The sequence below is a fragment of the Caenorhabditis elegans genome, chromosome II (assembly GCF_000002985.6).
Source record: "Caenorhabditis elegans chromosome II".
Classification (NCBI taxonomy): Eukaryota; Metazoa; Nematoda; class Chromadorea; order Rhabditida; family Rhabditidae; genus Caenorhabditis; species Caenorhabditis elegans.
In genome coordinates this window covers 9,134,661-9,156,104 of record NC_003280.10, presented here as the reverse complement: position 1 = coordinate 9,156,104, position 21,444 = coordinate 9,134,661, and the positions used below count along the sequence as shown (strand labels likewise).

General features: G+C 33.3%; 5 protein-coding genes and 2 non-coding genes across 13 annotated transcripts; 1 reads left to right on the top strand and 6 right to left on the bottom strand.

The window, feature by feature from the left end:
* Window positions 1-1,768: 1,768 nt before the first annotated feature.
* col-78 (Col_cuticle_N domain-containing protein) lies at window positions 1,769-3,574 on the bottom strand (the record flags this gene model as incomplete). The annotated part of the gene is made up of 5 exons (NM_001377833.2): window positions 1,769-2,117; window positions 2,434-2,637; window positions 2,851-3,004; window positions 3,220-3,369; window positions 3,419-3,574. The coding sequence occupies 5 exons, from the start codon at window positions 3,572-3,574 to the stop codon at window positions 1,795-1,797; spliced, it is 987 nt and encodes a 328-aa protein (NP_001364618.1). The 3' UTR covers window positions 1,769-1,794.
* Window positions 3,575-3,635: 61 nt separating this feature from the next.
* On the bottom strand, window positions 3,636-9,844 carry W07A12.4 (BTB domain-containing protein; the record flags this gene model as incomplete). 4 transcript variants are annotated; one of them, NM_001356882.5, is made up of 11 exons in its annotated part: window positions 3,794-3,914; window positions 5,845-5,928; window positions 5,975-6,050; window positions 6,098-6,158; window positions 6,211-6,325; window positions 6,374-6,626; window positions 6,718-6,955; window positions 7,007-7,241; window positions 7,291-7,393; window positions 9,475-9,713; window positions 9,783-9,844. In NM_001356882.5, the coding sequence occupies 11 exons, from the start codon at window positions 9,842-9,844 to the stop codon at window positions 3,794-3,796; spliced, it is 1,587 nt and encodes a 528-aa protein (NP_001343736.1). The 4 variants fall into 4 exon arrangements, with proteins under 4 accessions (NP_495951.2, NP_001343736.1, NP_001368661.1 ...); NM_063550.6 differs by lacking the exons at window positions 9,475-9,713; window positions 9,783-9,844 and adding an exon at window positions 7,601-7,711 and having other exon boundaries at window positions 3,636-3,914; NM_001381555.1 differs by lacking the exons at window positions 9,475-9,713; window positions 9,783-9,844 and adding an exon at window positions 9,407-9,467.
* 21ur-13196 lies at window positions 6,132-6,152 on the top strand. The gene has a single exon (NR_051521.1).
* Window positions 9,845-10,751: 907 nt separating the features above from the next.
* Window positions 10,752-16,455, bottom strand: Y9C2UA.1 (the record flags this gene model as incomplete). Of its 4 annotated transcripts, none has more annotated exons than NM_001393145.1 (7): window positions 10,752-11,066; window positions 12,103-12,411; window positions 12,460-12,612; window positions 12,661-12,915; window positions 12,960-13,085; window positions 13,140-13,195; window positions 16,275-16,455. In NM_001393145.1, 6 exons carry the CDS (start codon window positions 13,191-13,193, stop codon window positions 10,932-10,934), a joined length of 1,032 nt encoding a protein of 343 aa, NP_001379019.1. The 4 variants fall into 4 exon arrangements, with proteins under 4 accessions (NP_001379019.1, NP_872013.1, NP_001254203.1 ...); NM_182213.6 differs by having other exon boundaries at window positions 10,932-11,066; window positions 16,275-16,405; NM_001267274.3 differs by lacking the exon at window positions 16,275-16,455 and adding an exon at window positions 14,273-14,471 and having other exon boundaries at window positions 10,932-11,066.
* A 1,170-nt stretch (window positions 16,456-17,625) lies between these two features.
* On the bottom strand, window positions 17,626-18,002 carry C16D2.3 (uncharacterized protein). Its single transcript, NM_001267273.3, has 2 exons — window positions 17,842-18,002; window positions 17,626-17,742 (listed from the first exon to the last, which is right to left on the bottom strand). The coding sequence occupies exons 1-2, from the start codon at window positions 17,983-17,985 to the stop codon at window positions 17,674-17,676; spliced, it is 213 nt and encodes a 70-aa protein (NP_001254202.1). The 5' UTR covers window positions 17,986-18,002; the 3' UTR covers window positions 17,626-17,673.
* A 542-nt stretch (window positions 18,003-18,544) lies between these two features.
* nlp-78 (Neuropeptide-Like Protein) lies at window positions 18,545-19,927 on the bottom strand. The gene is made up of 3 exons (NM_001267272.3): window positions 19,817-19,927; window positions 18,717-18,802; window positions 18,545-18,669 (listed from the first exon to the last, which is right to left on the bottom strand). Exons 1-3 carry the CDS (start codon window positions 19,901-19,903, stop codon window positions 18,633-18,635), a joined length of 210 nt encoding a protein of 69 aa, NP_001254201.1. The 5' UTR covers window positions 19,904-19,927; the 3' UTR covers window positions 18,545-18,632.
* C16D2.4 lies at window positions 19,739-19,870 on the bottom strand. The gene has a single exon (NR_101733.1). It is a non-coding gene; the product is annotated as a small nucleolar RNA C16D2.4 (small nucleolar RNA).
* Window positions 19,928-21,444: the final 1,517 nt, after the last annotated feature.

Sequence of the window (21,444 nt, the reverse complement as noted above, 5' to 3'; positions counted from 1 at the left end):
AGACTGTGTTTGCGGATGACTACTTGCCAAATTGTAAGATTTTCCCAAATTTTAACAACCTTAAAAGCTAAAAAAACAAAGAACATATCTTCTGTCTTTAAGAGTCTATAACAGAAAAACTGAACACATGTGCTAAATTTATTTATTTTTTTTTTACTATTGAAAAATCAATATACTCATAGCTGTACAGAAATTCATAAAATCAGGAAGTAATACAATAAATCAACATTTCAATTTATCGTGGGCGTAAAAATGTAATGACGAGTCATTTAACCATATTTTCATGGTGACTGCAAATCCCATCGTACTAGAAAATTTCCTTGGTATTTTTTAGATAATCTAGAAAATACTGAATAATAAAACTATACATATTTATTTTCACAGCCGTTTGCCCCCTACTTTATTGCGCATTTCGTGGCTCAGACAGGATAAATTTTGGGTGCCTCCGTAAGTCTCGTTTTCAAATATGAGGAATCGTATCTATTTTGGAAATTTTGAACAATACTTTATATTAAGTTAAAACTTCTAAAAAAACGTAACTCTATCGAAAATATTAATATGTCATGAAAATTAATGAATCTAGATTTACAATAAAAAATGTCAATGGTTCATCTAAAAATATAATTACCAAAGATCTACAAAATCAAAAGTACGATCTTTTTCTGATGTCCTCAACACATACTATACCCCGAAGATCAGATAAAAAAGTGAGATGCCCCTAAACACGTACTTTACTGAAACCAACAATCTGAAAGCCAGCAATAGTTTAGCGTATTTTGTGTCCACGTGAAAACATACATACCGTCATGTTTATCAACCGGACATTCGGTGTGGTCTCAATGAATTATGACGAACAACGAAGAATACTCAAGACAAGATCATAGATCAAAGCTTTTAGGCAGAGAGAAAGAAGAAGGTGGAAATTGTGAGTGGGAAAGTTTGATAAAAAATGAGGAATTTTAGACAGAAACATCGGAAACTTGAATTTGGTACGATTTCGATTAACAAATATTTTGCAAAATACAAGAAATAACATATTTTCCAGCGAGTTAGATGAGATTATACTTTAAGACCATACATAAAGCTAAAAGTTGGCAAAGCAGTGGTCGAAGCTTCGACTAGAATGGGCTATTATTTCTAACTTTTGGATTTTTTAATATTTAATGTAAAGTAGCAATATTTGAGTCAGTCTATTCAGCTAAAATTGCCCCAAAAGCATAAATATAACCTAACACTTAACAGGCATCGACACAACTAACAAAAATTAATAACCACTGAATTTTTATAGTTTTCATGTTTTTCGTAACTTTAAAAAATTGTGAAAAATGCTATACAGATTGATACAACATTTTCATCATGAACATTTTAAAGATTTTATTGTCTGTTTCTCTTCAAATATTTACAAGTGAGCAGGATATTCAGATATATCAGAAAATCATATGAGAATCTTCTGAAAGCAAATAAAAAACAAGGAACTGGATGAATCAGATTGATCACTTGAAAAATATTATTCAAACAGCAGACTTTCATTAATTTTTTGTGGAATAGAATGAGTGTGCACACCTTTTGGAGCTGTGTGTTGTGCTCTTTTTCACGTATTATGCAAAAGTGCACGAGCCGACTGACTCATTATGATCAGCAAGGAACAAATACAATTGAAATTATCGGAACAGAAAATACGTTATTTTCAATATTTTTGCTAAAAATGTTGCTGAATTTTTCTGAACTTTGCTGAAATATATTTGAATTTATTATATTCATGAAATTCATTTCTGTATAATTTCATAATTTATTTCAATATCCGGGTGGTGTTCTAGCAGGTGGACAATGTTCACAAGATCCATCTGATCCTCGTGGTCCTTGATTTCCAATAGGTCCGGGTTCTCCGGGGATTCCATTTCCTCCAGGTTTTCCAGGATCTCCACCGGGACCAGTTGCTCCAATTTTCCCATCTGGTCCAGAAGGGCCAGGTTTTCCTGGAATACCAGGTAAACCAACAGAGCCGGGTACACCGGGTAAACCAGGAGGCCCTTCCATCGTTAGAATTTTTCCAGATGCACCATCAGGACCTGGAGCACCGATTGAACCATCTTTGCCAGGAGGTCCTGGTGGCCCCACTGAAAACGGAAAATATATTTGAATGACACGGATTCTAGCAGATTTTCAAAAAACCTAGTTAGTTGGGTTCAAATGGTTTTTCGATCTTATCTCAATTAGAAAAATGATGACAAAGTGGACAAGAAGGACTTATACGATCTACGTGAGTCTTGCTGTTTACGTGAGTTTTGGAGATTTTTTCAGATAAAATGGTCTTGCAGAAACTTGAAAAGTTATTTGTAAAAAAACACATGTAGGGATGGAAGATGTAATAAAATTTAAATGGGATTTTGACCTGAAAAACTTTACAACCACTCCAGATATGAGCTAATTTACCTGGTCCTGGAAGACTTTGCCCTGTTTTTCCTTTCTTTCCTGATGGTCCCAATACACCTTCCGGCCCTTTGTGACCTACTTCTCCAGGACTTCCAGGTGCGCCCGGTGGACATTCAAAGCAAAAATCTATATATCCATCCGTTATCATGCGTTCAAGTGCATCTTGACCAGATTTTCCAGGTGATCCCGGATAACCATCGTTCCCTGAAGAAAAATTATTCTTGTTTCTGTTTCGAAGTAAAACAAACCGAAAAAAATACCCAGCAGAATTTTCGCTTTTGATACAAATTTCACAGTTGGTACGCTTCATTGTTTTTTAGATTTTGAATTGAACTGTTTCAAACCTACCTCGATTTTTTGTTTTCATTGACTAGATTAATTTCACAATACTATCAACTTTGAATATTTATAACTTACCGTCTCTTCCATCACTTCCCTTATCACCCTTCTCTCCAGATGGTCCTTGTGAACATGTACAACATTTTGAAACATCCGGAGCAGCGGTTGGAGCAGAAACTGGTTGATATATGTTGATCGGAGTATTATAGGAGTAACCGCTATGATAGTCATCCTAAAAACCTTCAATGGATGGGTTTAAATACTGGAAACATTTTGTAGAATTTAGGAGAAATATCATTTTTTGAAACGTTTGATTTTTTGATTTTTGACCTTCAAACGAAGCAGAAAAGTTTGTCAGATTGAAGACTCAGTTTGAATGTTCAATGGAGTTTAAAATGGACTTAAAAAAAACAATAAAAACTACAATTTCTGCTTCAGAGAACTTACCAAATCCGACATAAATTTCTTGACCTGTCTTGTTTTTCTCTGACGTCCATCTGAAAATTCAAATCCAAAGCGCATATCATTATTTTTTTGGACACTATCAATTTCCTGTCGACAACTGACAAATTCGAGTTCATAGTGAGATCTGATTTTCTGAAATTACAGAAAACTTTTCAATTGCCTTCCAAAAAAAAAAACGTACTTCGAAACGGAAAAATACTGCAGGGATTATAAAAATAATAAGAGAAGATGTTACAACTGCTGAAATAATTGCAAAAAATGCAAATTTCTTTGCACTTTTTACAGATTTTGCAACTTCATCTGTGTGATGAGAAACATGAGAAACGAACGTTTTCATTTTCTAAGAAATTGGTTTATCTTTACACTTTTCCTATTTTATACCCACTTTCCTAATGGAGTTCCTTCATTTTACCGGTTTTATTGAAAATGAAACGAGACCTAATCTAGGTCAGTACAAGTTTAAATATGATGAGGGAAAAGTTGGAATAATTGAAAGACAAATTTTGAGAAAATATCATGCAAAAGTGAGTTTGAAATATGTTCAAGTGATGATATGTTATTCAATTACACGAAGAAATAGTTGGAATATGAATTCTCCATTGCAGGAGAATGTTGAATCATCATGGAGCAATTCATCGAATGATATTTGTTTTTCCATTTCCAACTCAGCATAATACCTGAAAATTGAAATAAAGGAACAATCTGGGTTTGTGTTTCTAGAGGGAGATCCTCGTTTCATGAGATACTAGTTCACATTTGCCAAATACTTTTTACATACTTTTTTCTCATTGCCTACTTGTTTTAACATATCTGGTAGAGACAATACCATTTATAAAAGTTATTTTCAATTGCTAGACAATGGCAAATTCTCAATTTGCCATACTAAAATAATATCTGCCAGCAACAAGTACAAGTCAAAGCTCGGTGGTCCAAATAACCTCTTGAAATCGCGAAACTGCGTATCTTCAAACTGTTGTATCTTGAAAAATACACGTCTAGAATACAAATGTTAAACTGAAAAAATGTTCAAAAATATTTTTAATTTCTTTTGTAATACTGTTGATTGCAAAATAACACATTTTTGATGAGTTACATTGATTGAAACACATTTTTCCGAAATCCACAAAAATTTTTGAGAACTGCTCTGTTGTACCAGTCTTAACTCAACATCCATTGAGTTTCAAAAATACATTTTTGTTGGATAGTAAATAAAAAATATTTTTCCACATTTTGTCAGTTAAAATTTTTTTGATATTTTTATGTTCAGCCAAGTTACATACCGTTTTTCGAAAAATCCAATTTCGCTCATAAAACTTCATATCCCACGTATCGACTTGAAATTTTGAACAATGATCACTTTTTTGAGATTTCTACAATGTCCTAAAAAATCTTTAAAATCTTGGCTCATCTCCAAAATCGTCCTCCGCTCTGAAAAACGAAAGTGGACCTTTGCCTTCCGAAAAATGGACGAAAAAATGAAATTGAGCTTTTTTGGTCGAAAAAAATATTTTTAGAATGCTGAGAACACGTTAAACACGAATATCATGTTTATTTTGAGATCCGGATGTTCTGAAAATGTCTGACATAGATTTAAAAAAGCATGGATTTATTTTTATTTTCAACGTGAAACTTGTCTCTAAATTTTGAGATTCTTTTGAAATCTAAAAGCTGCACAAAACTTTCACGTTGAAAATGAAAATAAATCCATGCTTTTAAATCTATGTCAGACATTTTCAGAACATCCGGATCTCAAAATAAACATGATATTCGTGTTTAACGTGTTCTCCGCATTCTAAAAATATTTTTTTCGACCAAAAAAGCTCAATTTCATTATTTCGTCCATTTTTCGGAAGGCAAAGGTCCACTTTCGTTTTTCAGAGCGGAGGACGATTTTGGAGATGAGCCAACATTTTTGAAAGATTTTTTAGGACATTGTGGAAATCTTAAAACAGTGATCATTGTTCAAAATTTCGAGTCGATAGGTTGGATATGAAGAGTTTTATGAGCAAAATTGGATTTTTTCGAAAAACGGTATGTAACTTGGCTGAACATAAAAAATCAAAAAAATTCTAACTGATAAAATGTGGAAAAATATTTTTTATTTACTATCCAACAAAATTTTACTTCTGAAACTCAATGGATGTTGAGTTAAGACTGGTACAACAGAGCAGTTCTCAAAAATTTTTGTGGATTTCGGAAAAATGTGTTTCAATCAATGTAACTCATCAAATAATCAATATTTTGCAATGAAAAGTATTTCGGAAAAAAGAAAAAAATATTTTTGAGCATTTAGTTAGTTAAACATTTGTTTTCTAGACGTGTATTTTTTAAGATACACCAGTTTGAAGATACACAATTTTTAGAGTTTAATAAGTTATTTGGACCACCGAGCCTTGGTTTGCACTTTTACTGTCAGATATTATCTTAACGAGGAGAATCAAAAATTTGACATTCTCTGGCTATTAAATTGTAGTAAACGACAGATCGAAATCTTCATTTTCGGAACCTCAACTTTAAAAGTTTTTACATTTTTTAACACATACATATACTAAATTTATACTATTTGGCTTTTATTCTCTATTTCCTAAAAAATATTAAAAACTTTACCTTGTTTTTGTGAAAGTTTTCTTTCCGGACATGGACAGGAGCACCTTCTTCTCATCAACTATTTGAAGCATATACTCAATTGATCTGGAATGTTATTTTATTATGGTAATAGACAACTACTATCAAAAACCTGTATTGATCAATTCCTTCAGCAATCAGAATAATCCGGAGAACATCAACTTTTGTGGGATTTGGGAATGTCAAACCTAGAAACTTTTAACTTTGTTTTGAAATTCTGACTGTTTCAGTTTACCTGTAAGTTTAAGTGTCCATTTCCATTCGGTCATTGGAACAGTTGATGATCGGGATGTGAACTAAAAAGTAATGTCTAGGGTTTATATGGATTTCAATAAAGTTTTAACAGACCGTAAACGCATGATCTACGCACGGATATGCTAAAAGTGTTTTTGCGACAGTCATTCTTTGATTCCAACGGTTATCCTCATATTGTCGAAGTAGAAATTGTTTCTTGGTGAAATCTCTGTAAGTTATTATTGACTGAAGTTTTTTCTCTGAAATGAAAACTTACTTGCAACTCATCCTACTGGAAAGCGGAAGAGCATTAAATTTATAAGAGAGAAGGAGTGGCGGTTGAAAAAGTTTTGGATGCATTTCGGAAATCGCGGATTTCTCAACTTCGTTCAGTTCATCTCCATTCATAAATGGGAATCTAATCAGAGGAAGGAGAAAAGCCAAAAGTGGTCCAGCAGTGTTTCCTCGTCGTTCTGAGTGGTTTGGAGCTTGAATCCATTTTTGAAGAGCTTCCCATAGCTTGAATTCACCTACAAATTGAGTTTGAAAATATAATCATTTAATGGGGTATGACTGGAACAATTATTGTGGTCCGCTAAATATCAAAACATTGAAACTTACTGGCCACTTTCAAATTATTGCATTTCAAAATTTCAATCATCTGATCTCTATGCAATTCTTGCCAATCTTTTTCCCATTCTTCCGTTAGCAAAGTTTCAAACTCCAATGCAATTGCCTGCATGCACGATTTGATAAGACTTGGGTGATATGCTTTTGTTGCATATGAGAACCATACAGAGAACAATTCTTTCAAATCAATTACAGGAAGAATTTCAGACTGTGCAAAGTCTAGGCAGACCTAGGAGAAAATTTTCAATTGAAGTACCTATTTCCTATATTGTCTACATACCTTCTTCAATGTGGTAACATTATATTTATCCGCCAAAACCAACAATGGTAAGCAGTTGTCCTTATGCAAGACAACATGATTTGAATACATGAACCGAAGAAATGGAGCAAAAGCTTTCTGGCACAACTCATCTTCAACCAATTCTAAATCGAATTTATCCCCATTCCATTTTTGGCTCATCATTCGATCAAATACATCACTGCTTTTTGAGAGAATAAGACGATGTGCTGGATAGCTTAAAATCTACGGTATTTTCAAAATAAAAAACTAAAAAATCTTTGAACCTTTCTTCGCCAACTTTCATATTTACATCACTGAACTGAGCATTGTTGTAGAATTTGGCCATATCGCACAATGTCTCACGATCATCTCCGAACCAATCGCTGCCTTAATTTGATAAATCAGATCACAGTTTTTAGAATTGGTTTAATTTTCAATAATTTAAGTTTTTGACGATTCCGTAAACACGGAAATCTATTATAAAACTCTCAGCCAAAGTGTTTACGGTATTTAAACAGTTTCACCATTGAGTACATTTCCAAAAGTGTCGATCTAACAATTTCGGAAAGTATGATTTCTAAAATTATATCAAACCAGCAGGATCATTCTCCTCAATCACCAGCCGATTCGGGATATCCTTGTACTTTGGTACCATTTTTCTGGTAACTTGGAAAAAGTTTGGGAATAGTAATCAGCTGTGGAATAGAAACACAATGAAAACGTGTTCTTTGTCTCTTTTCTTTCCTCTTCTTTTTTATTCTTCAACGTCTTCTTTTTGATGACCGTCGGCTGATCTCGTGATAAACGAAATGGGTGTGGTTGTGGTTTTGGAATAGAGCGGAACAGAAGGAAAGTGTATCAAAAGGGTGAAGAAGTAGCTATCGGAATAAATTAGGAACTTTTTGACCTTTGAAATGAGAAATATTTTGTTTTTCATTCAAGCCCGTTTGTTCATTAAAAAGAAACGAATCAGCTGATTCGGCTAACCTAGGTTTGTATAAAGGATTGCAAAAATAAGGAAAATACAAACAATTTGTTTTTTCCTCTTGTTTTCCTGTTTGTTTTTCGGGTTTGTATAAGGGGTGAACTCACCTGAGTTGACAGTGTCAGACGAATCAATCGGAAGCTGATTACAATCAGCTGACATTGTCTTAAACAAGAACACATGGATTGGAAAAAGACACTCGAGGGAAGGTGAATAAGAAAGACTTGGGGAAACAGGAAACACGGATAGTACATTTAAAAATAGTTTTGAATTTTGAAAAACTTGAATTTTGAAAAGATGGGTTTGCTAGGGATTTGTTTGTGGGTAAAAAAAAATGGGCAAACCAACATTCTTGCGGTGAAACGCCGAGTTATAAAAGCATGGACACTTTTTAAACGAAAGATGTAATTTGGGTAGTTCCCAAGAAAACAGCTTTAACTTTAATCGAAATTTAGTGAATCTATGTTTTGAAATGCAACGTAAATTGCACAACAAAAAATATTTCGATTTATATGAATCTAGAAAATCTCGAGAAAATCAGCCGCGGTTTAAAAATATATTTTTTAGGCCTATATAAACTTGAAATGCCTCAAAATTTATGTCAGTTTAAAATTAAAAAAAAAACATTAGAACAGACTGTCGAATGCCAAATGTTCGGTGGAAATACAAATTGAAAATTTTGTAAACTTTCCGTTAGCCTACTGGTTCTGCGCATAACACATGCTCCCAAAAGCAAAACAAATAAACAAAAAACCACTTAAAAGTAAACACGTACGCATTTATTGTCTTTGGCGTCGCGATTGTTGCACAACATTTAAGACAGTACCAAAAGTTTCAACCAAAAGAAATCCTCTAGCGTTTCAAGAATCTTTATATTGCCAATACCCCATTGCCCAATTCCAAAGTTTCCCTAAACATTGCAGAGTCTCTGATCAGGTAAAACCAGTTATTCTAATTTTTGTTTTTCTTCAAGGAAACGAAGAATGATGAAGCCGATAAAATCAAAGAAAGAAGCTATCGTCTGTTCTCTTCTTACATGTTATTACGTAATTGCCATTCATTTATTTATTGAGATCAGAATTCTAAGAACTAATATAACAAACTGTAATTCGAGGTAATTGAGAAAAATTTACCAATAAAATTGTCAGTTAGCTAAACAGTTATTTTTTAAATCGTTTTTGAAAAGTTACATGTTATTTGGTAATTTCCAAAAGCATCTAGAACCCTTGAAATTTGAAATGATAATGATAATTGAACGTAGCAAAAATTTAAATTTCCTAAAACGTGCTAAAGATTTACAAGACCTTACTGATTGTGAAACATAATATTTCGATTTATAAAAATATGGAAAAATACGTTTTCCATAATTTCATGTTTAAATAATTTTCAACTAGAAAAATTGTTAATTCACCTACCTTTATGATCGGATATTTTCCGATTCTCAATAGAAATAAATTCAAAAGAGCTCAATTTCATGACTTACTAAAAGGTTTTGAGTATTCTTTCGATAATGGAGACACCCAGTCAATGTCTACTTCTTCTTCTTCCACTTCATCTCCACCCACATCTTCTATAATGTCTTCATGAATCTCGGCACCATCTGCCAATATCTCTGCAAAATGCCATCTCTCCAAATTTTCCACTATTTCACCGACGACTTCTTCCAGATGGTTTTGTGGAAGGTTTGGCGGGTCTTGGCGCCCGTCCAACACAAAAAGGTCGCTAAAATTAATGATGTACATCTGTCAGATTAGAGGTAACAGGTGTCTAGGTTCTGACGAGTTGACTTACTTTTCACCTGCTACGTCTTGGTTTTCCATGAATGGTTCATCTTCAAGGTCGGGAGGACTCATTGACACGATACACCTGAATGATTATAAATTTTTTAACAAAACATTTTTCATGTAGGTTAAAGGCATTTAAAGGCTCTTAAATTCGAAATTTTTGAATGGCATTCGTCTAAATTGTTAATATTCACAAAGAAATAATTTACATAAGTATTTACTTTAAACAATTGGTTCGCTGCAAATCTGATCACAATTGCAAAAAATTTATGACAAAAGTGGTCTGTAACTTGTGGGAGTTTTAACTCTAAGTAATACTCAACTACTGGAAAAATACAAAAGGAACAAAAGTAAAAATAAGCTGGTCTCTCTTGACTGTTTTGTTTAATTCCTGAAGCCGAAAACCACGAAACTTGTTTTTTAAAGTCTGTCTAGCTTCGAAAATGCTTCACACTTGATAGATCAATTTTCAAAATAAAATTCTCTACTAAAACATTTTTCAAAACTATCAATACCATGCTGATTCATCTTGGAGATAAATCATTAAATAAGTAGAAAATATAGTTTTTTTTCAAAATACTTTAGACAATTCGGGCACACTAGTATTGAGTGTTCAAAATCTAAAAGTCTAGTCAGTTTTTCTGCATAATCATCAAGTTTCCTAACTGATAGTGATTACGGACACATACAAACGTTTTAAGTTTCATGAATTTTTAATTTACAGAAAAGTTTTAGAATTTTTTGAACCAAAATTTATAAAATAAACAAAAGTAGTTGAAAGTTCTAGCTTTACCAGCGTAAATAAATTGCCGAACGTCTTAACTCCAAGCAAGAAAACCACAATAAAGCTAGTCAAACAGTCTATGTACAAGTGAGTACGATGCATCAAACGAAAACATGTTTTGATTTCACCTATGTATACATTCTGATGTACAAAAAACTGTCTGTGTGAGCACTAAAAACGTTTGATAAGAGCTCTTAACACAATGCATTTATTAGAAATGATCAATCAGACACGATTGGTGAGATCACAGAATGCGGGGGTGGCGGAGGAATGGGTAACGACAGACAAGACAGTAGGGACTGACGGGAGAGGATTTATGGTAAATATCAAAGAAATACGAATTATCACTTCACTGAAATCACATTCTCATTCTCAAGCTTCTTGCTTTTCAGATGGAGAGTTTGGATAGAGTGGTGGAGGTCCAATTGATGTCACATTCCATTCAGTCATTCCAATTTTTGCACGTTTTCCCTCAAAGATTCGTCCACAGGAAATCATGAAGAAGAACTGAAAATTTAAAATTAATTTTGAGTTTGGAAAAAATATTTGACCAGTTACTGTTATTTGTTGTCAGACCTATGCGGATGCTTATCGAAAACAGAAAACAAGTAGTTAAATTTCAAAACATTTTGCCATGTTGGTAGAATGTTAGACTTCACAAAAAACATGTATACTTTTCATGTAGGTACACTTATTCCTACAGGCGAGCCTTCAAGTCTTGCGTAACTCGCTTTGAGAACAATCTATTCTTTCTATTTTGTGGGTCTTATAATACCTTGCGCCAAACGGAAATTTTCTCGTTTAGGCCATAAACCCTAGTTCTAGTTCTCCATATTCGTAATAACCTTTTCTCAATTACTTTTCGGAGAAATTCCCTTCTTTCAAATTTTTCTTTTCAGATTTTAAAACCAAACCTTCTCCAAAACGTCAGAATATTTTTTCTCTTTGTCTTCTTAGAATCTTGTTCAAAACTTTAATTCAAACACCTGCGTTTTCATATTCTAATCACTAGTTTGCCAAAAAAAAAAACCGAGCAACCGCTAATCAAATCTGATAACATTTCGCGCGTGACTAACGATTTGTTATGTTTTTTGATCAAACTTTTTTTGTGATAATATGAAAATGAGAGCCTAAATTTGAAAATGCAACTTGCAAAATTTTCAGATTCATGGAGTCAGCTCATTGTAGAATTTTTAGGAGAATCTGCCAGAGAGCTTCAGTGAAATAAGGCGGACAGAATACGCCACCTATATGTGAAATCTATCAATACTGTGTGGCGCCATTTGACTCTGAAATTTTCCGAGATGCTTCATGCCATTAACTTAGTTAAATTATTTCCGTTTTCAGAAAGATTATAGGTCAAAATCCTATGCACCCCTTTTTACCATGTACATACAGGTGTTACTTCTATTTTTGACTTTTCTCTATTTTGCCTTTAAACCAACTAAAAAACAAAGTTAGCCACATTATTTTTTTCTTATTCAAACACCTGCAGTACCATAATACTTAGCAACAACAACATAAACAATGCCAATGTTCTTACCTGTTCACGGAACATTCTCAGGCAAACCAGTGCCAGAATGGATTGAACCAATGGGAAGAGAAGAACGAACCAAGGCATTGCGAGGATGGCATTTGTGGCAACTTGCATCAAAAGATTCATGTCAATGAAACTACCACCGGACGATGATCCACCTCCGCCAGTTAGAAGACCACTTTCAAGAACCCAGGTAAGAAGATGTTGCATGGCAAAACTGACAGAAGTCATTCCGAATGATGGACCATACATGATAGATGGAATCAATCCGTATGGGAAGAGAAGCCACATATCAGCAAAAGTTCCAGTGGTACGCTGCAAATTTTTAGATTTGAATCTAGAAAATTAGTGGGAAATCTCTACCGAGGATGGCTTCTTTGATGTCATAGTTGCACAGCAGAGGCAGGTTCCAAAAAGACAGAAGAGGAAGTAGATGAAGGTGAAAGTGGTAAAGATGAGATATGTTGCCAAATTGAATAGATCAATTGGCTCATACCACCAGACAATATCCATGAACTGGAAGGAATTGATATGATATTGAGCCTTATTCTGTTTTAAACTTACGTGAGCATAATACAAGAAAATCATGAGACCATTGAGGAAAGGAATGAGAAGTATGAAAAAGATCGCATTGAAAACTATGGAATTAGCCAATTTTGGAGCAATTGTGAGAATTATCTGCTCGAGATACACAAATACCATTCCAGCTGGAAAAACGGAACGAGTGAAGCACTCGACTTGTCTCGCTGTGTCTCTCCAGTTTTGATTCGTAATGTAGTTGGGCCAAGGAGCTTTTTCAGCAAATGATGCGTATGATATCTTAACTTACGGAATGAAGAAACCTGTTAGGAAATTGTGCCTACCAAATGTAATATACCCCACAGACTACAGTTAAGCACGTGCCATCGCACAGCGGTTGCACGAACTCTTTGGCCAAATACTGACATGTAGAGCATGACAATCAATACGCCCACGGTGATACATGAAATCTGAAAAAGAAACACGTTACTATGATTGTCAGAGTAAAACTTTTAATATCTTACCACTCCATAAGCCACTTGGTCCGCCACCTGTTTAGCCGATGCTGAGTTACCCATTCCTGAAAAAATATGATTAAGAGTTTAGGTGAGCTTTTGATTAATCTGAAATTCTGGATCTATGCAGTTTTTAGCGTAGCTTCAAAAAACACTGACAATTTTATTTTCTAGATTAAACTTACCGTCGCTTTTAGCACCTTCTTTCCATTTCAAATATTCTTGTCCAATAGTAAGTGCGTTTAAAATAGACTCAGTGGATAATGATTGAAAGAGTTTATCCATATCATGCTATTCGTTAAATAAAATGGAACAATTCAACCTAGTTGCATTTATTAAAACATTCAAAGCCAGAGTTCAGGGGCATCAAGTGGATAGACAAAGTGTCAGTTGTTCAGAGTGCTTGGGACCACTCAATATCTTACACTAGAAATCGGAGCGCGCGCGAAAAAGACGAGCGAGGGTCAGTGTCAAAATATAAAACAAGTTTTTTCTCTTCTAACCAGGTAATTTGCTACTACTACTCTCAGGAGAAAATCTTACCGTAGTCAGATGAGGAGGCAGTGAGCCAAACGCAAATGAGATTTTCGCCAAGACCTAATAAGGGGTTAGGCTATCTCAAAAGTTTTTTGAGTTGACTGAATGTCAGCTCTCTCTCTAACTAATTTGTGATACACCTGCCAATTTCTATCTACCGTAAACAGCGGTTGAGCTTGGCTCTCTCGTGATTCTAAGATAACAGGTGTTTTTGAAAAAAATCAAGATTCAAAGTTTGTGATAATTTTCAGTTTGAACAACGTTGGCTGATAAATAACGAACGGTTAGTCATCAAAGGAGTTAGGAGAAATTGTAGAAATAGAAGTTAACTCAGAATTTTTGAAGGTTACTAATATTGACGTCAATGAAAACATCGGAACCATTCAAGATGCTAAAGTTGTCAGTGAGTCTCTAGATGGTAACAATGTGGTATTTTCAGCGGCAATATTAATATTTCCAAATTTTCTTTCAGTTTCCAATCGGGGGTATTTAAATTAGAATTTGTTGACGGAAATAAATTTCAATTATGAATAACTTTTTGTGGTGTTTAGCCGTACAAAACACAAATTATATGTATGAAACAAAAGTCCAGCCAAAAAACGAACTTGGCAGCTTGAGAGTTGCATTTGATGGTGTCCAATTCCTAGGTGGTGGAAATCTTGTGGAGACATGATCTTCCTGTGTAGTTGCCAAAGTAGATATTACGGTAGTCACAATTGTGGCCAGTATGGTGGATGTTGTTGTTTCAACTTCTCCATCCGATACTACCCCATCAGAAATCACACCGTCCGAAATCACCGACATGATGGAGTACGGTAGATTTTACGGTGAATTGAGGTTGGATTACTGTAGCTTTAAAATTAAAAGTATGATGTCGAGAAAGAAAAGAAACAAAAATTATGGTGTAGAAAATTTCCGAGTGACAAGAGGAGTTAAAAAAACAAAGTTTCTTCCAGAAAAACCAAAAATTTCCCACGATTAAGAAAAAGGTTAGTATCATAATGGTAGTTGGAAAAATGAAACTTCTAACTAAAGACAACAATCTCAAAGTAAACTTTTATGCTTTACTTATAAATTAACCAATTGAGTCACAAAGATCAAACATTATATCAAGAATATCATTTCAGAAAAAGAGAAATTCAAGTTGCTAGGCAGCGTATTTTTGACATTTTCCAGTTGGCTTGTTTTTAAAGAAATTTAATTATGAGTTATGCGTTTTCAGTTTGGCTCGTGCTCTAACAAAAAAAGGAACTCAAAAAGAAATTAGAGAACTTAAATCTGAAATGAAAAGTTCTGAAAGCGAGAAAGACGTTTGAAAAAGTAGAGTCATATGAAAATCAAAGCAATTGAAACTCTCTGAGGAGTTGAAAGAGTACCTAATGAGGGCAAGCCGACTCGATTTATTGTCAAGTGACCAAAAATTTTCAGATAAACTTCAGAGCATTCAATTGATGACGTATGATAAACATTTTTTAATCATTAATTCGTTACTGAAAATTCGGTTCTCAACTATTGTTCGTCTAAGAAAGCGTGAAAAAAGTATGTACATAAAGTGTGTGTTACTTTTGTTACATATTCAAGTTGTTCTGTTCGTTGAAATATTTGAAAATTCAAAAATTCAGATTCGAGGTTCAGCTGATTTTATTTAATGTTTTATGTTTTATGACTACGGTAGTGGTCGCAGAAACATGTTATTCCATTTTTAAATACTAATTTTAAGCAGTTAGTCCAAAATCGGAGCAATTGTTCTAAAGCACACCAGTTGAATAATTTTATTGCGTCCATTAAACTGGCTGGAGTTCAATCTATTACTAACTGAATTTATGAGCCCAGAAAGAAACCACGAATTTTATTTTCAAAGAATTTAATTCTTAATATAACAATTTCAAGTGAAACTAATTGTATTTCGATATTATAATTATTACCTGAGTTGTTCATCGCTGAAGCCATTTTTGCGGACGTTAGTAAGAATTAGCCAAGTGGCAGGTTAGGGAGTTTGTTCAAAATCTAGCAAATTAATTAATTTTTTGTTGTTGTCTCTCACGATTCCGAATTAGAGGGTGTTTGAATCACGTTTTCCTTGAATTCACGACGTAACTCATCATGTTTACCTTGTCCGGTTTCTACATTTAGCTCTTATTAAATTCAATTGGAATGAGCAACTACCCTAAATCATGTACCTGCCAACCGCATATATTTCGAATTTTGCAAGTCATAATATAAACTTTGCTCAGAAGATGAGAAAACTTGGGGCAAAAGTTTTAACTGACTATGAGTCGGAGCTTTATCGAACTATGGCTAAATTTTTACTCTGAATTTTTTTGAGTCATTTTAAACTTTGATGACACATTTATTGAAATGAAACTTGAAACAGTTTAAACCAAATCTTGCCACATTTTCGTCTAAGTTGTTCCAAATTTTGAAGTGAATATATTTTGCGCCAAACTAGGGAAATAATTTGGTGCCAACTGTTAAGCACGTTATAAATATTTGCAAATTTGATGAAAGTTCAATTGAATATTGGAATGCTCTGACACGAGGTGGGCTCGCTTCTAAAGGGACCTACGCCTGCCTTGCAGTAAACTAATACAGTTTCAAAAGACTAACCTGGTGTATAATCGTCGAAGATGATCGTATCCTCATCAACAACAACCGCCTTTTTGGGCGATGCCAACGTGGCAAAGAGCAGAAGAAGTATGAATCCGCCACGTGTCGTCACCAAACTCATTGCGGCAACGGCAACGGACGGAGATAGCTTTTTGTCCGATGAGATGTGTTGACGTTAACCGGAAATTTGAAGATGAAAGTTTGAAATTTGAAGATCAAATAATTTGTAAGACTTAAAGTATTGATTGGTATTTTCTCAAAAACTCAAACTAATAGTTGTTTACCTAAAAAATCCTCACTAGGTGATAAATTAATAATCGATCACAAAATCAAAAGAAATAGGAAAAAACGCTGAGAAAATATTTAAAAATGACTAATTCGGGATCTGAAGTCGGTTCGTTTCAGCTGTAAAATCACACTTCAACAGCAATTTTCTATGGAATTCAGGTGAAAACAGATACGGTAGATATCCTATCTAATTTCACCTGTTTCTTATCTAAAATACTTGAGCTGTGATTTTTTGTTGCATCGAACATTAAATCAATATTTTCTATCGAAAAATTGAATCAAATCGGGGCACATGTTCTCTGTTTATTGAGTTATGAAAAAAAACTTGATTTACATAATATTAAAGACAGAGAGCCGAAGAAAAAACTAATTTTGTCGGGGTTTTCTTGATGATTGAGTTTGGGAAATGGGTAAACTGAATGAAAATTAAATTCCAAAGGTTCCAAGTTTGTACTTTTTGATAAAATTCAACACATTCACTAATAATACGGGTGTGTTTGTTGAACAGTAAAATTATTTGAAAAGTTTTAACAATTGACACCTACAATCTAAGTATTCAATCAGTTTCAGACGTATGTAATTTAAAGAAATTTGTGAGTTATTTCCATGAAAAACAAAATAATCCTGTGATTTGGGAGTTTTCGAAGGGCAAAAGGTTTTTTCACCTGTTTTTAATAGTTTGTAGCCCTGGTTTGATGATTATTTAACCAGACGTTTAAGAACTAAATCTGGAAATGCAAATGCAAACGGCAAAAAAAATTATCTCTGGAGATCATAATTTTATTTTAAAAACGGATTTTTGATTTGGCTGCAAGTCCCCTTGTGCGTCCGTTTTTTCAGGACCATTGTAAAATCTGGGAAATGAGCAAAATAATGAAAAATTCGAATTTAAGTTGAGAGCTAAAATTCTGAAACTCCTACGTAATTGTAGGGTTCTCCTCATAATTTCAAGAGTTCAAATCGGAAATAATTGATTTCTGTGGCAAGTTGTTATTAAATTTTTGACTCTGAATAATTGCTCTGGACAAGTTTTCTGATGGAGAGTTTGGAAGAAATTTAATTAATTTTAAATATATGTTATTTATTATAGGGTTTACATTCAAAAATCAAATTATTTGAAACGGTAATGATAGTAGTTGACTGGTGGGAAGATCAACTTGTCCGGGATGTGATGATCTGTCTGGAAACAAATTATTTTTTTATGGAACGCCGGAAGTTTGGATATTTTGAAATTTAGTTTTGATCTAGGTACAGAACAAACATATTCAATTCAACGTACCTTAGCTTCTGAATTTTTGACATTTCCACCAATAATTTGAGCAACTTGGAATCTCTCTAATGGTAACTGACCATCTCTCAAATCATATGTTGTGAATACTAGTTTGAAGCAGAGAATCATAAAAACTAAATGAGAAATGAACATTTTTATGTCGAAAATTTGGAAGGACGACAACAATTCCGAGGGTTTTTATGATGTCCGGTGGTCATCATTAGGTGCAAACTTCGGAGCTAATCAGATGTGCAAATACGAAAATTTTGACCTAATACTAACCGATAAGTAAGTCACGAATTGAGATTAGGTTGCGATTATTCTTATAAGGAAGCAACTGAATTTCCAGTTAAAATTCATTGCCTTTCTGTAACATTTATTCAAATATTCAAAGTTATTAGGAAATTTTCAAGAGACAAATTAAGATTTAGCACCAGTTTTTCAGTTTTTTATTCTCTGGTAAATCTTGCTCCGACAGACTTCATGCCTGGATCAAACCCAACTTACCAAAACTGAACAACTCACCATAGACCGCTCTTCCATTTCCTTTTTTATGTTTTGTGCTAAACGCCATTTTTATTCTTTTTTTCCTGCATTCCATGGATGGCATTTAAAAAAAACAGGCCAAAAACACACCTGCCGATGACTTAAAGTTTTTTGAGGGAGCATGTTACATTATCCTATTACAGTTTAATTGTAAAGATTAAAGAAAATTTCTACAACATTAGCATCTTTATTATCATAAATTCTTTCACTGACAATATATAGAATTAACTTCGAAGTTCCAAATTCGAAGCCCATCAAACATTCGGATTGCTTATAAAATCTCCCAAGTCGCTGAAAGAATTTTCAAATAATTTTTATAATGTTCACTGAAAAATTACTAGTCGTGGGGTCCTGCAAGAAGTGCACGCTTTCCAATAATTCTGAAAGGAGAGAAGAACACCGAATCGACGTCTCCACGAATTCTCTGAAAATGCAAACATTAAGGATAATGGGATCTATGTATATAAAAAGGAACAATATTCCATTTTTGAGTGCTCTTGTTATGAGGAGTTTTCTAAAATTTATTAATACAAAATTGAAACAATTATGCCTAATTAGGTTTCAGTTGGAAATATTTTTTCACTTGAATAAGTGAAAAACATCAGTAACTTCAGCAAAGTTACATACTATTTTCTGAAGTTATTGATTTTTGCTCATAACATCCTTTATTTTCAACATTTTCTCTTCAAATTTTGATAAATAGTCATACTTTTCAGTCCTCTATCAGATTCTAAAAGAATTTTTCAAATATGTTGGCTCATCTCCAAAATCGTCCTCCGCTCTGAAAAACGAAAGTGGACCTTTGCCTTCCGAAAAATGGACGAAAAAATGAAATTTAGCTTTTTTGGTCGAAAAAATTATTTTCAGAATGCTGAGAACACGTTAAACACGAATATCATGTTTATTTTGAGATCCGGATGGTCTGAAAATGTCTGACATAGATTTAAAAAAAACAGATTTATTTTCATTTTCAACGTGAAAGTTTTGTGCAGCTTTTAGATTCTAAAAGAATCTTGAAATTTAGAGGCAAAACTTTCACGTTGAAAATGAAAATAAATCCAAGTCTTTATAAATCTATGTCAGACATTTTCAGAGCAACCGAATCTCAAAATAAACATGATATTATTAATACAAAATTTAACGTGTTCTCAGAATTCTAAAAATATTTTTTTCGACCAAAAAACCTCAATTTCATTTTTTCGGCAATTTTTTTGGAAGACAAAGGTCCACTTTCGTTTTTCAGAGCGGAGGGCGATTTCGGAGATGAGCTGATATTTTTGAAAAATTCTAGAGGACTGAAAAGTATGAATATTTATCAAAATTTGAAGAGAAAATAATGAAATTGAAGGGTTTTATGGGATTTATGAGCATAAATCAAAACTATGCGAAAACGGCCTTAAATTGAAAATGATAAATAATCCAAATTCTCAAAACTTACTCTTTCAGGAAGTCGATAATCTGGATACGCACTACAGATGTTTGAGAAAGCCAAGAAAATTGCAAAAATCACAAGGAAACGAGACATATTTTCGATAGATTGGGTCTGAAAATGAGTCAATTTAAAAAGTTGATAGCTTTTTATACTATCACAGAAACCATAAAAACCATAGCGAAACAGAATAACGTGATATTTTTGTTTTTAAAATAGAAAAGTGATGAAATTTTGTGAAAATATTTCTTATATATTTATAAAGTTCTGGAAGAACAACTAAAAGGCTTCTCCATAATCTCTTTCTTCAAATGGGGCCAACTAATCTTGCCAACGGGAAATGAAACCCCTATAGTTTGGAAAATGATTGATTAGTCAACGAAAAATTCGAAAAAAAAATAGGAAAATTAAGCCTTGGATTTTTTAGTTTTCATAATAAATCGTACCGAGCAACTTGTTCAAAAGTGGGAATAAATAATCTCTATTCTTAAAAAATACTATATGAAATTTTCTCAAACACGCAATTCTCAAGTGGGCGGAAATTATTTTGGGATGCATATTTGGACCATTAAAAATTGTTATTGAAGAAAACGAGTTGAATTGTCCAACTGGGCACGCAAAATGAGATCCGCCTACGGTTTTTAAATAAACTTTTTTCGGGATTAGAAAGCTATAAACTTGGGTTATCAAAAATCTATCAAGATTTTGGTAGGGAAAAATTCAAGATCCAAAAAACATGTTTTTACTGAAATCGAAGCCACTATAAATAAAACTTCCGAAATGTGAATCTCGGAATATTTGATTTGTGATTTTCAAAACTGAAAATTAAACAAAAATCAAACATTATTTAAAGGGGTTTTGTCTTTATCTGAAAACAAATCATATTATATGTGAATGGATAAACTTAAATATAAAAAACATTTTCAGACAGTAAACGTGTACTCTCCACAAATTCACAGTTCAGCAAAAAGTGTTGAACAGAAGCACTTCACTAAATTGGATGCTTATTTTATTTAGTTCTCAAAACGAATTATCTCTGCTCTAAAATATATACTCTCACTTCAATGGATTAAGGGGGTGGAGCTATAAATAATGGAACAAGTGACGAATTGGGGCAATGAAAGGTTGGAAGTAAATGTGTGGAAAATGGAAATGGGAAAAGCATGCAATTTGGATTTTAACTAGAAAATACTGAAATACTTATAAACAAATTATCATCAGCTTCAGTAACTAAAGAATGTTTTTAGGTCATTATCAATGAGTTGCCAAGATGTTGACTCAAGAATCCTGATATCTCTTTGGCATTTGACTGCAATCTTTAAAGTTGGAGTACCGAAATCTAAAAAAATCTAAGGTCAAAAATTACCCAAAGCTGCCGAAGGTTCAAAGTTCTGGACAGGTAACTTTTATTTGTGACCCCACTGACCAAAACTGTACTTTAATCAAAAATTGTGATCTTAGCTGAAAATGTAGCTGAACATTTTACGAAACGAATAATGAACTCAGAAACATCTTGGCAACACCGTGTCAATTTTTCGAAGCAACTTTGTAATAACTTATTTTCAAGAAATTGTTAAAAATATCCAAGAACCATGTTTTTTCTTTAAATAAGGAAATTTCAATGTTTTTATAAATTT